This window comes from Panthera leo, chromosome C1, assembly GCF_018350215.1.
Source record: "Panthera leo isolate Ple1 chromosome C1, P.leo_Ple1_pat1.1, whole genome shotgun sequence".
In the NCBI taxonomy this organism is placed as follows: domain Eukaryota; kingdom Metazoa; phylum Chordata; class Mammalia; order Carnivora; family Felidae; genus Panthera; species Panthera leo.
The window spans coordinates 206610137-206623051 of NC_056686.1; the positions used below are offsets into that span (position 1 = coordinate 206610137).

Genomic DNA, 12915 nt, shown 5'->3' on the forward strand with positions numbered 1-12915 from the left:
AGTAAGTGCAAGTGGTAGAATAAAGCATGCTCAAATGTATGCTTGGGTCTTTGTATATTTATCAAACCTTTAAATTAAACAAGACTAGCTGAAGAAATGTCTTAAGCAGAGCAAGATAACTGGGGACTGTGTCATTTCTTTTACCATTTTTGTTACCCAACTTATACAATGCGCAAAGTGCTAAGCAACACTACAAAACACATTTACGTCAACACTGAAGACCTGGGGAAATGAAATCCAACAATTTTATTTTAATGAGCTGTATTTTCTAAATTTTTGTTTTATTTTTTCCTGTTTTCATACAGTATTGAAAACAAAACGCAGCACATTCACATTTTCCCGAGGAACTGTAAAGATGATCTCTACAGGGATAAACGTAAAGCCTGAAGCTCAATCAATTGATGTTGAAAACTCTCAAAGGGAGTAAAGGCTTGATCTGAATGGTCTAGAACATGTACTGTAATTTAATAGCAGAGATGGCCGTCTTAATATTTAATGATTTAAAAGAACTTCTCAGTCCATGCGAAAAGTACAGTCCAATAAATCAAATTTCTGAACGCATTTTATGCTACATATGTGTATACTTTGCGATCCTCAGGTGTTCGTGCCAAATATTCTCTCTCAATAAGTCCTTCAATACGTTTCTTAATAACAACTGGACTTGGTAAGAATCGAGCCTTCAACTGCTGAGTTACCTAGAAGAGAAAGTAGAACAACGAATTCCTACCAGAAACTTTAAAAAATATTTAACATTTCCATGTAAACACAGAAAAATTCTTACCTGTGAACAGAACCGATGTGTCATTTTAAGATTCGTATCAAACTCTACTAATGTGACTACTAAAGTCAAAAATTGACTTTGAAAATCAAAATAGGTTTTATTTGAAAATGTAATGTACGGGTTAGAATATACCTCATCAGAACGTGAATGCTAAGGTGGGTCAGTAGTTGAATTAGGTGGAATATGTTAGCATGAATGTACACCACACGATGGCTTAACCATTTTGATGCTATCACCTAAACTTCTGGGTTATTCTCCCATTCACAGAATTTCGGAATCATCACGTCTTTAAGAGCACAGACTCTGAACCCAGAGTATCTAGATTCAAGTCCCAGCTCTTCCATTTACTAGCACTGGGACCCTGGAAAAGTTAACTTAGCCTCATGAGACTGATGGCAATGTCTGGTCCATTGTAAGGGCTACTGCTGTTGTTCTTTTCTCCAACTGCTGTCAGGATTCTAGGCACTGTGACATTGCTGATAATAAAACAGTAACGACAGCAGCAGCCGAGGTCTGACTGTGCACTATGTATCAGTCACTCTGTGTATGTTAACTTATTTAATGCTCTTAACCCTGCAAAGTGAGGAACATAGCCAGGCAGCAAGACTGACATAAACTGAAAGTAAACCGAACCAATAGTTAGAGATGAGAATCTAAACCTTTCCGCCCCCAAAGTTCATGCTTTCCCCACTGATCTACCCTGCCTCCCTGCCTCTCTTGCAGAACACCTATCCACCCCCAAGCCAGTTTCCTTTTTTTACTCCTGTTGGATCATTTCCCCAAGACCACAATGGATTGACAATTCTTTGAAATCTGAAACTTCAGTACTTTCCCCCTCCAACTAAAATCTATCTCCTTTCTAGTATTATCACTCCACTATCAACACACTTGTTCCCAACCCACCTGAGATCTCTCACCCTCTGACCCTTCCTTATGAGCTACTAGTAACTTCTTCTGACCTTACCTCCTTCTTGACAGGGTCTGGATCACTTCAGCTATACTGTCAACAGTACCCTCAACTCCCAGACTCCTTTGGTTCTCTTCCACAAACACCCGTTCCACGTTTACGACATCATTCAAAATCTACTACTCGGTTCCCTGCAGGGTAAAGTTGTTTTTACACCTTTTGGGCAGACCAGGAATCAACAAGATGTAGCCCACAGGCCAAATACAGCCCCACTGCCTGTTTTTCTAAATTCTTCCTGGGACACAGCCACACTTAACTGTTACTGGTGGCTGCTTTCGCACTACAACTGGCCATTGAAAAAAAAGTCTGCCAATCTCTGGTATAGACTGATAACACACATTTAATGTGTTCTAGTTCAGCAAGTTCCTGAGCACCATCCCCTCACATCCTGTTTCACGCAGGGAAGAGAGACCACTTCAGCACACAGTTCCTTCGACTCCCACCTCCTTACACATACACATTTATTCACACTCGTATCCACCCTTGAATAGCACACACCCTGCATCCTGCCCTGGGTCCCAAGAGGGGCGCAATCAGTAGCATCTTTGTTAACACACCTACCATCCACCTGTGCTCTTTACACAGCTCGCTCTCCTTTCCTCTCCTAGACTCTGTACGTCAACTGTCCCTCAATCCCGTCTTCTTTCCCTTCCTTCCTTAACCTTAGCGTTTAGACACGGGGAGTATCTTCCCGCCAGAAAAACAAAATCCAGGACGCCTCAACTTAACACCCAGTCCTCCAGGTTTGCTCTGCGCCTTTTCCCATGGGCCAACGTCTTGAAGGACAAGGCACTCTCCTGGTTTCCCCTCCACTTCTTTCCTCTGGCCCGGCCAGCAGATGTCCACTCTACCAGAACAATGCAAATGTCCGGGAAAACCCATGAGTTACCTAATTGCCAACAGGTCTTAAGTGTTTGACTTTTTCCACTTTTTGAAAATTCCTGACCGATCACTCTTGTAATTTTCTTCCTTTGCCATGTGATATAAACTCAGCTTGTGCAAAATTCTGCTCACGGACGTGAAGAACACAGCGGCACACTGTCCCTCCTCCTCCTTAGCCAGAAACCGACGTGTGCTCGACTCCTCTCATTTCCCACGGACGGCCAGTCGGTAAATGGTGACTTCCCATTTGTCTTCACACAGCTCTCCCCCCTCTACCAATATTTATGCAGCCCTAATCATTTCAATGGCCTTTCAAGGAGGCTTCCCCTTCTTCGTTTCCAAATTTATAATATGTAAGCACTCAATAAATGGTAAGTTTATTTATTTTTGGAAATAAAAGTAGACTGTTTAACATCAAAGCATTAAGTAGCAGCAAAATTGTTTTAATCTTCAAGTGACAATATTCTATTACTTTTATTACAAGGACATTAGTTCTCAAAGTGCACACATATCTGGATGTACCCCTGTGCTCAGTTATCAAGTAAGTGCCATACTTTGTAAGTGTTACCTGACTATGGTTTCCTTATTCTAAAATTAGATTTTAAATAACTTGAATATAGTTCTTCCCTAAATTTGAACGGTTAGTATTATTTCGCCTTTTCGACCCTGATCTAGCCCCGCAGCGCCCTTACCTCTGCTACTAATACATTGTGCTGCATCTTCTTTCTGGACTTCATTATCCGCACTATAGCAGCTTCTATCTCATGTTTTCTGTCGTCGTCTACTTTCTGCCTCGTTTCTTTCCTTTCTGGGTCAGATTCACCTTGTTTGGCAGCAACTAAAAGACAAAGACATTTACCATGTAATTACCACGTAATGCAAAAAATGTAGTTTAGAGACAAAGATAATTTAGTATTATCCACATAGGCCCATTTCAACATTTTTTATTTATTTTTGGGACAGAGAGAGACAGAGCATGAACGGGGGAGGGGCAGAGAGAGAGGGAGACACAGAATCGGAAACAGGCTCCAGGCTCCGAGCCATCAGCCCAGAGCCTGACGCGGGGCTCGAACTCACGGACCGCGAGATCGTGACCTGGCTGAAGTCGGACGCTTAACCGACTGCGCCACCCAGGCGCCCCCACATAGGCCCATTTCAACCTGAGTATACACATACACTTATTAATTCAAGAGAACATTGAAGAGAACATTCAAGAAGAACATTCAAAGGGGCCTACTTCAACGTTTATTTTCACAAATATTTAAATAAGTAACGATCACTGATACAAAAATTCTGCTTATTCTTTTTAAGTATTAAGAATTTAATTTTACAGAGATAATAAAACCAATTTTGTTTTTATTAAATACAATGATCCGTCTCCTGGAAGAAAAATGGTAGCTGGATATATTTAATAGAAAAATTATCAGTAAATAATTTTCATTGCTGTGACTTCCAGAGGTCAGCTCGTACTTTACCAACATAATGTCAAGATATCTTAAGAGGAGGAAAGAGTTCTATATTGCCAAGATGTAGTTAGCTCAATTTAAATAATGAGAAAGCACCACTGGGATGTCAGCTGAAAGAACTCCAGAACAAATACTTTATTTGTTCCTCTCACAGATTATCTAAACAATTTATCGTACGTCTTAATTTTTCTTTATGTCACAATCTCACTGTCACTAATGCATAGTACATTCCAACCTTTCGGAGAAGAGAAGTCTTACTCTGTTATTGCCTACTGTCTTCAAGGCAACTGCTCAGGAATAAATACAGAAGTCCCTTTCTCTTAAAACTTTGCTCTCACTGAAGTAGCAGAAAAAGAAAAGTAACAGATTTTTTGTTTATCTGGTCATCAATAAGAGATAGATAATGAAGTTTTGGGAGGCAGAAATTGGAAAATTACAAAGAACCGCCTAAGACACTGCTGGCTTAGGCACGGGCACATCCACAAGAGAGCAGACTGTACAGTTCAGAAGATCATTCTGGTGTGTATGTCCACTCAGCGGTTTCTTTTTTTTTTTTTTTTTTAACTTTTTTTTATTTTTGAGACAGAGAGTGACAGAGCATGAATGGGGGAGGGTCAGAGAGAGAGGGAGACACAGAATCTGAAACAGGCTCCAGGCTCTGAGCTGTCAGCACAGAGCCCGACGCGGGGCTCGAACTCACGGACCGCGAGATCATGACCTGAGCCGAAGTCAGACACTTAACCAACTGAGCCACCCAGGCGCCCCTACTCAGCAGTTTCTAATTAGAATCCCTTGGTTAAGAATTCTTTCAGTACCTTTTTCCAAGTTAAAGATAATCAGTATCTTAAGAAGAGAAGAATTAGATTAAAATGACCTCCTAAGAAAGAATAATGCTTTTACTCAAAAAAAGCCAACGTCATTAAAAAAGAGAGGGGGAGGGAGAGAGAGAGAGGGGGAGGGAGAGAGAGAGAGGGGGAGGGGGAGAGGAAGAGGGAGAGAGAGAAAGAAAGAGAGAGAGAGACAGACAGACAGACAGACTTAGAGTAAATAAAAATCAATGTAATGGGGAAACCTTAACTGAATCCTGGACCTAAAGAGTAAGATATGAAAGGCATTTTATTTTATTTTTTAATGTTTATTTTGGAGAGACAGAGTGTGAGCAGGGGAGGAGGAGGGGGGGAAGAGAGAGAGAGAGAGAGAGAGAGAGAGAGAGAGAGAGAGAGAGAGAAAGAGAGGGAGAGGGAGAGGGAGAGGGAGAGGGAGAGGGAGAGGGAGAGAGATGGATGCAGAATCTGAAGCAGGCTGCAGGCTCTGAGCTGGCAGTACAGAGCTTGGCACAGGGCTCGAACTCATGGACATGAGCTGCGAGATCATGACATGAGCCGAAGTCAGACGCTTAACCGACGAAGCCACCCAGGTGCCCCTAGAAAGGCATTTTTGAGGAAACTGTGGACAAGTAAGTGGAGGTGGTATAAAATATTTATTTATACAAATAAGTATTATGGAATTATTAATTTTCTTGGGTGTGATACAGTATTACAATTATTTTGGAAAATACCTTATTCTAAGGAGATAAATGTATACTTAAGTATTAGGGTGGGGGAGTGTAATGTTTGCAGATTAATTTAAAATGCTGTAGCAAATATATACACATATGAAGGGGGAGGGTGGGGTCAAGGGCACCGGAGCAAATGGGACAAAAAATTTAATGACTCATAAATACAGGTGACGGCCATACATACCTTTGTCCGTTATCGTGTTTCTCACTTTTTCTATGGATTTGAAAATATTTAAAATAAAAAGGTGGAGAAAAGAATTTTTTAATTTTTTTTTTTTTTTAACGTTTATTTATTTTTGAGAGAGAGAGAGATAAGAGCATGAACGGGGGAGGGTCAGAGAGACAGGGAGACACAGAATCTGAAACAGGCTCTAGGCTCTGAGCGGTCAGCACAGAGCCCGACGTGGGGCTCAAACCCACGGACCGCAAGACCATGACCTGAGCTGAAGTCGGACGCTTAACCAACTGAGCCACCCAGGCGCCCCAAGAATTTTTTAAAAAACAATCTATTGTGTTCTGCTAGATGTGACCACCTAAATAGGTATATTCCAAGATAAATGGGAAGGCTGTGGTGATACACACTGGATTAGGAGGTTTTTTAAAACGTGAGGGCAGAAGCTCACTCTCAGACTCGCACAATACCCTTCACTTAAGAAGAACATAACAGAGGCACATGCTTGTGTAAGGGGGTACAGATGTATCTAGCTATATCTGGGAAAGGGTTGGGGAAAAGTGGGATGCAGTGGTGGGGAAAACTGTTAACTATGGAAATTGCTGTAGATTACAGTGAAATCTAATTTTTTTTTTTTAATGGTTATTTATTTTTGAGAGAGAGACAGAATGCCAGCGGGGGAGAGGCAGAGAGAGCAGGAGACACAGAATTCAAAGCAGGTTCCAGGCCCTGAGCTGTCAGCACAGAGCCTGACGTGGGGCTTGAACTCACAAACCATGAGATCACAACCTGAGCTGAAGTCGGACACTTAACCGACTGAGCCACCCAGGGGCCCAGTGAAATCTAATTCTTCTCAAAGGTTGTATTATTTGAGTAATATTTTTAACTTCTTTGTCTAAACTTCAATTCCTGACTATAGTAAGAGCAGCATAATTAGGTTAGGACAGAGTCTTTGCATCTTCGATTATGAGCCAAAAGGCAAGGATGTATTTTGACAACTTAGGAAAAACCCATGTGGTCACATACTTATCACCAGAAAGAAAATTTTAACTTCTACAAAATATTTTTAAGAGCCATGATAATCTAAGTGCCGTTCCTAAATGAAAACATTATTTCTTCCTAGAATTTTATAGCTGAAAAGAACTTTAAGAGATCTAGCTGAATTCCTTACCACACAGAACTGTATTCCTATTTTAATTAAAGTGTTATATACACACATTTAACATCAAAAATAAAAAATTCTGTTTTCATCAGATCTAAAATACTACACACACACAACACACACACACAACCACTGCCACCCCAAATTAAAAATCCAGAGAGAAGACTATTTCTTTTTGAGAACAAAAATAGTATCTGAAATTATTATTGCTGGACATAATGGAATCTAGGATTATAAAGAGTTACTTATTTAGGGTAAAGCAGGGTGAGGTTTGGTAATTCAGATTATGTATCACCATACATCTTCCTCTAAATCTAGAATACAAACAAGTCCTGAAATCCAAAACCTGTATCTACCTAAACCTGTAAAGTCTTATGCCCTGCACTGGGGAAAAAAAGATATTTTATTCCATGACTTTTTAAGCATAGTTCTGTTTTTATTTTCAACTTACATCTGTGTCCAAACATGAGGCTATTTTTGGTGATGAAGGTACAATGATATGGTCTGCAAATATGGGACAAATTAGGCAATGCTTTAAAAGAGACACCACCCTGCTTCAGAAGGCATACAAATCCAATCAGGGTCAAAAAGGTCAGTAGAAGTGTGTATACAATGTTTTTTTAATGTATCCTGGTAATCAGTTACAGATTTAACATTAAAATAATTTTTAAAAGACTCTTATAATATAAACACAATTTTTTAAAGTTAAAGAAACTACAATCATTTTAAACTTATTTTAAAATACTATTTTTCTACAAAGACTACAGAGCTGTAATGGATGAGTCAGTCCTGTGAAGCTTATCTAATAGTAATTTTGAAATCAGGGAACAAACTATGTTAGAGGTTTAAACATGAGCAAAGGTAAAGTGCTTTTTCCCCTTAAATACATAGAAAACACACGTTGTACACTATGTTAAGTATATAATAAACAGGATGCTCATTATTAATTAAAAATAAACACATTAAAAATTGTTCACAATAGGGTCATTTCTAAGCTTTTAAATGAGAGATAATATGGGTTTTTAAGGTTTTGCAACTTAAAAAATACCCATCAAAACATAAATAGCTGCATCTAAAAATCAAACTTTAGATAAATAACCCCCAACTCTGACAAATTTGTAAATCAGTTTAAAAAAGATGTCCATCATTAGTTAACTCAGCCAATTAAAAACAATTATTTTATAAATACTAATCTATAACAAAATTGTACTTAACCTGTTGAAAACCAAATGGAAATAAATACCTCGTTCACACTACAAATTACTTTTTAAAACGCTCACCGTACTTGGATTCAACTGTATTTTGACAGGAACACATATGAATAGAGCTGCTTTAGTCCTTAAACCTACGTGTCACACAGCATCAGAAACGCAGTACTGCTTTTGAAGAAAGAAATCCAACAGATAATAATTTTTTCAGAGGAAAAATATAATTCCAGGTACCTGTTTGAATCTTGACTCTGTGTAGTTTGGATGTGAACTGATCATTAACTGTAAATATGTGACCATTTTCTATTTCCTTTGACTTGGGTTCTTTCGTGAGAACCCGCTGGGTTGGTTTACCACAGGCGAGGGACTGCAGGGCTCGAACAAGCTCTCTTTCAGGTATATCGGTCTCTTGTTGAATTTCCTGAAATTTCACCAGATTGACAGAATTAGACTTTTTGAAAGATTAAAGCAGATCAGTTAATTACTAAGTAAAATCAACCGAACAGGAGAGATAATTACATGAAAGAAATAATTTACAACAAAGAATTCCCTGATTATTAGGACACCTCACTAAAATCTCACTTATTTGAACAAACTAGAGGAAAAGGTGATTCAAATCACAAAATATTGAAAAGACATGTACTTTTTTATTTCAGGAGATATAAGGCCTAGTCTAAAAATGTCATCCAGCAGAGATTATTTGGGACCTGCTCTACTATTTAAGTAAAAAAAAACCGAAACAAAGTGTTAACAAACACGATTGCTTTTGGAAAAGCTCTACGATCCTACAAGTGGACCCACACTACTTCTGCTCAGCAACTTCTTTTCTAGAAAGAAGCAAAGTCAGCCCAAAGCTAAGGCATTCCATTCTACCATATAATCAAAATTCACAATCCGTGTTGACCATTTACTGCCTGTATGACCAAATGAAAAAAACATAAATTCCTGGTAATTAACATTAAACATGAAAAAAAGTAAGAAATGTTTTCAAGTCCAGGTGATAATTTTTGCTTCTTACCATGGTATGAATAAAATGCAATAGTACAAACAAAAGCAGTTTAGAGAAGAATGAATGTGTAATGTCTTGATTCATCATGCTCCTCTCTGGTCCACGGGACAGGAAGGGAATTGTACATGTATACGATGTAGTTCCTACATGTCTACAGATGTATGATGCCACCCAGCCTTCAGAGCAGGGCAGATCGCTTTGATTTGCTGTGTAAAAGCTATTCTTTCTCAAGAGCAGCTCAGGAAGAATAGGCATATTGATCGTGTAACTGATCTGGAGAGAGTCATTCTCTCTTTCACAGGAGTCTGAGCACCAGCGTGGGTTTCTCTAAAGGACTATCAGTGAGGAGTGAAAGAAATGCGAATTTTAGTGATGATGAAGCACATTCCTTTGCCTCAAATGATCTCTGTATGTCTCCATACTTTAGCCATTTCAAATACCATAAATGTTAAATCCTGGCAAATTAAATAGGTGCTATTATTACAATGTTGATTATAATTATTATTATGTGTGACAAGTGACTTAATCACATATTCTATTGTTTAGTCATACTGAGAGAAAACTAGAAACTCCTTCTTAGGTGATATTTTACAATTACAGATCATTCCCAGAGGTGACTATTGCAATTCAGTGTGCATCCTTTAGGACTTTTCCTATACATCTACATATCCACACAGGAATACAAATCCATACACACACGCGTATGTACAGGAACATGCCCATTAATACACCAGTATTAATGTTAAATATAAATGGGACACCTCCTCTGTAACATGTACTTTTCCCATTCTGGCACATGTACCCTTTCATTTTCTTTTGCTTTATTACCTTTTTGGTAGAAGTCTTCTACCTTTCTCGCTAGAATGAGTCCTAGGAAACGATGATGATTCTTATTAAAATATTGCTTTCCTCAAGTTATTTTCTGATTAACTGATTTTCATATAAAAGTTGATTTTTCATCTGAACTCTTCTATAAGAATGTTCCCAGGTGATTATCATAGTTGACAATCACCCTGACTACAAATTTTGTCAACTCCTGATATTTTATAAATTTCACTTTTTCTTAGTGTTAGGACCTGCAGAACAATGCTGAATAATAGTAATCATTAGGCAGATATCCTAAAATCTGTTCCTACCTTTCATGGGCAGAGGTCTAATATTTTACTACTAACTACTGCTTGCTTATTAGGTCTCTCGTTAGATATAACCTTATGACATTAAGGGGATTTCATTCTATTCTTAGGTGGCTAAGAGTCCCCCATATCCTGGAAATATGAAATGAAGACTGACTACTACAAATGCTTTTTGTGTATCTATAGAAATCATTAATTGATTTTCTCCTTGAAAAGTCTGGCGATACAGCAAATGCTCAGTTAACTTTATGATGATGATGATGATCATGATGATGATGAAGGAGGAGAAGAAACCTTCATTATGTTAACAAATTCCTTCTTTGTATTCCAGGGATAAATCCTATTTGGACACACGGAATCATTCTTTCAATATGCTGCTGAGTATGACTTGCCAATATTTTATTTAAGATTTGTGCATTTCTTTTTTTTTTTTTTAAGTTTACTTATTTATTTTCAGAGAGAGCACAAGAGAGTTGGGGAGGGGCAGAGAGAGAGAATGCCAAGGAGGCTATTCGCACAGAGCCTGATGTGGGGCTTGATCCCATGAACCATGAGATCATGACCTGAGCCAAAATCAAGAGTCAGGCACTTAATTGACTGAGCCACTTCAAGCGTCCCAAGATTTGTGCACTTAAAGTTGAATAACCTATAGCTTTTTCTTTTTTGTATTCTCCTTGTTCACTTTTAGTAATAAGGTTATGTCAACCTCACATATTTCCAAGAGCAATAGGTGTATTTTGCTTTCTGATTTGAAAGTTCTCGGTATAGCTTTCAATTTTAATTTGCTAATTATATTATTCAAATCTTCTAGAAGATCTTTTTTATTGTCTTGTCAGGACATTTGTGAAGGATTTCTGTGATTGCAAATTGTCTATTTCACCTTGTATTCCCAAACACTTTCCTTTCTATGATGTGAAATTATGTTATTAATGATGTTAGCACTTCTTCATGAGATACCAATTATCACTGGTTTTTAACTGATTTCTATTTAAGTGCTACTGCCTAACATTAATTTTGCTATTATCCATAACTAGTTTTTATATTTCAGACTCACTCTCAAGAAAATTTAAGAAGTATAATAAAGAACATTCAGAAAAATATATATTAATTAATATCTACATGCCTTTCAAAAACCAAATGCTAGTTACTATAATCTAGGGTAGAAACTACCACTTTATGTACTTCCTGATTTTAGCTGTTTTAAACCATAACAAACTTCTATTCATTAAAAAAAATACATAAAAAGAGAAACAGCTTCAGCAGCTTGACTACCACGGATGAAATGTGACACAACATATAAATGCCACCTTTTGCAGGCAGCTTCTGAGATGGCCCATAATGATCCTGGTATGTTTTAGCCTTGTGTGATCCTCTCACAGTATTGGGGCTAACTTGGGTGATCAAGAAAATAAGAAGTGACCGTATGCGACTTCAAAGGCTAGCGTCATAAAGGCATGCCAGGTTCTACCCGGGGCTCTTGGATGGCTCGGGTTAGGGAGAGTTTCCCACTGCTATGCAAGGACAACTGAACAGCTATGTGGTAAGGGCCACGTGAAGAGACACGGAGACCTCTTTTATCAAGAGCTGAAATGAACTTGCCAGCTACGTGGAAGGAAGAATATTCCAACAGCTTGGAAGTGTATTTTCCAGGCACAAACATTAGATGACTGAAGCCCCAGGTGACATCTTCACAACCTCATGAGAACCTGTGAGCCAAAACTCACCAAATGAGCTCCTCCTAATAAACCTCTAATCCACAGAAACCAGGAAAGATGATAAATTGTTAGAGGCTGTTTTAAACTTAAGTTTTGAGATGTGTTATGTAGCATTAAATAACACATACACCGTTTTACTGAACTTATAAAGAGTATTCAGAGTTAAAAAATCAGCCTCCTTTTAAAGTATTACTTTCAACTATCCTCTAATTTGTGGAGGTGAGTTTTGTAAAAGAGCCGGCTAATAATGCTTACACAGCAGACTAGAATGCAACATACGGTATGAGTACAAACTTCAAGTGCCTTCTCACAATGCCCCCTGTTCAAGATGCAAGCAGCCAGAAGGCTTTGGAGCCACAGGAATGGCATTCTACATATGCCATTTATGCTCAGGCATCTGGTTTGTTACTTAGCTAACATGTGAAATATTAGAGGAATTTTCTGCCTAATTTTACCCTCTACTTAATGATGCTCATTAGTATCAGTGATCCCAAGTCAGTTGGGAAAGAGAAGAGTAAGCCTGAACCACTAAAATTACTAGCAATTCTAATAATGGCTTTAGAAAGTGAGTTTATGGTTTTGTCTCATTATTTTCACCAGCTCTTTATAAAGTAGGACTGAAAACCAGCATTAATTAGCATTTATCAGCAGTTTATTTTGCTTAAAATATATTACCCATGGTAGCTGCAGATTAAAACAGTCAAGCTGTTAGAGATCATTTAAGTCCACCCCTGTTTGAAAAGGCTTACAACTTGAGCAAGGTCCTCAATACTTGCTTAATTAATATCCTTGGGACTAAATAAATCATATGTAACTTGCACTGGACAGTTGAGGTTACTCACCTAGGTAAGACACACCTGCA

General features: G+C 38.3%; 1 protein-coding gene across 6 annotated transcripts in view; it reads right to left on the reverse strand.

Moving 5' to 3' along the window:
* Nucleotides 1-231: 231 nt before the first annotated feature.
* CUL3 (cullin 3) overlaps nt 232-12915 on the reverse strand; it is a 94446-nt gene continuing 81762 nt past the window's right edge. For all 6 annotated transcript variants that reach the window (XM_042950319.1, XM_042950317.1, XM_042950318.1 and 3 more), the window contains 3 exons: nt 8431-8617; nt 3323-3468; nt 232-695 (listed from right to left, as the gene is read on the reverse strand). In XM_042950319.1, coding sequence (XP_042806253.1) covers nt 564-695; nt 3323-3468; nt 8431-8617 — 465 coding nt within the window. In that variant the 3' untranslated portion in view covers nt 232-563. The remainder of the gene's footprint in view (nt 696-3322; nt 3469-8430; nt 8618-12915) is intronic.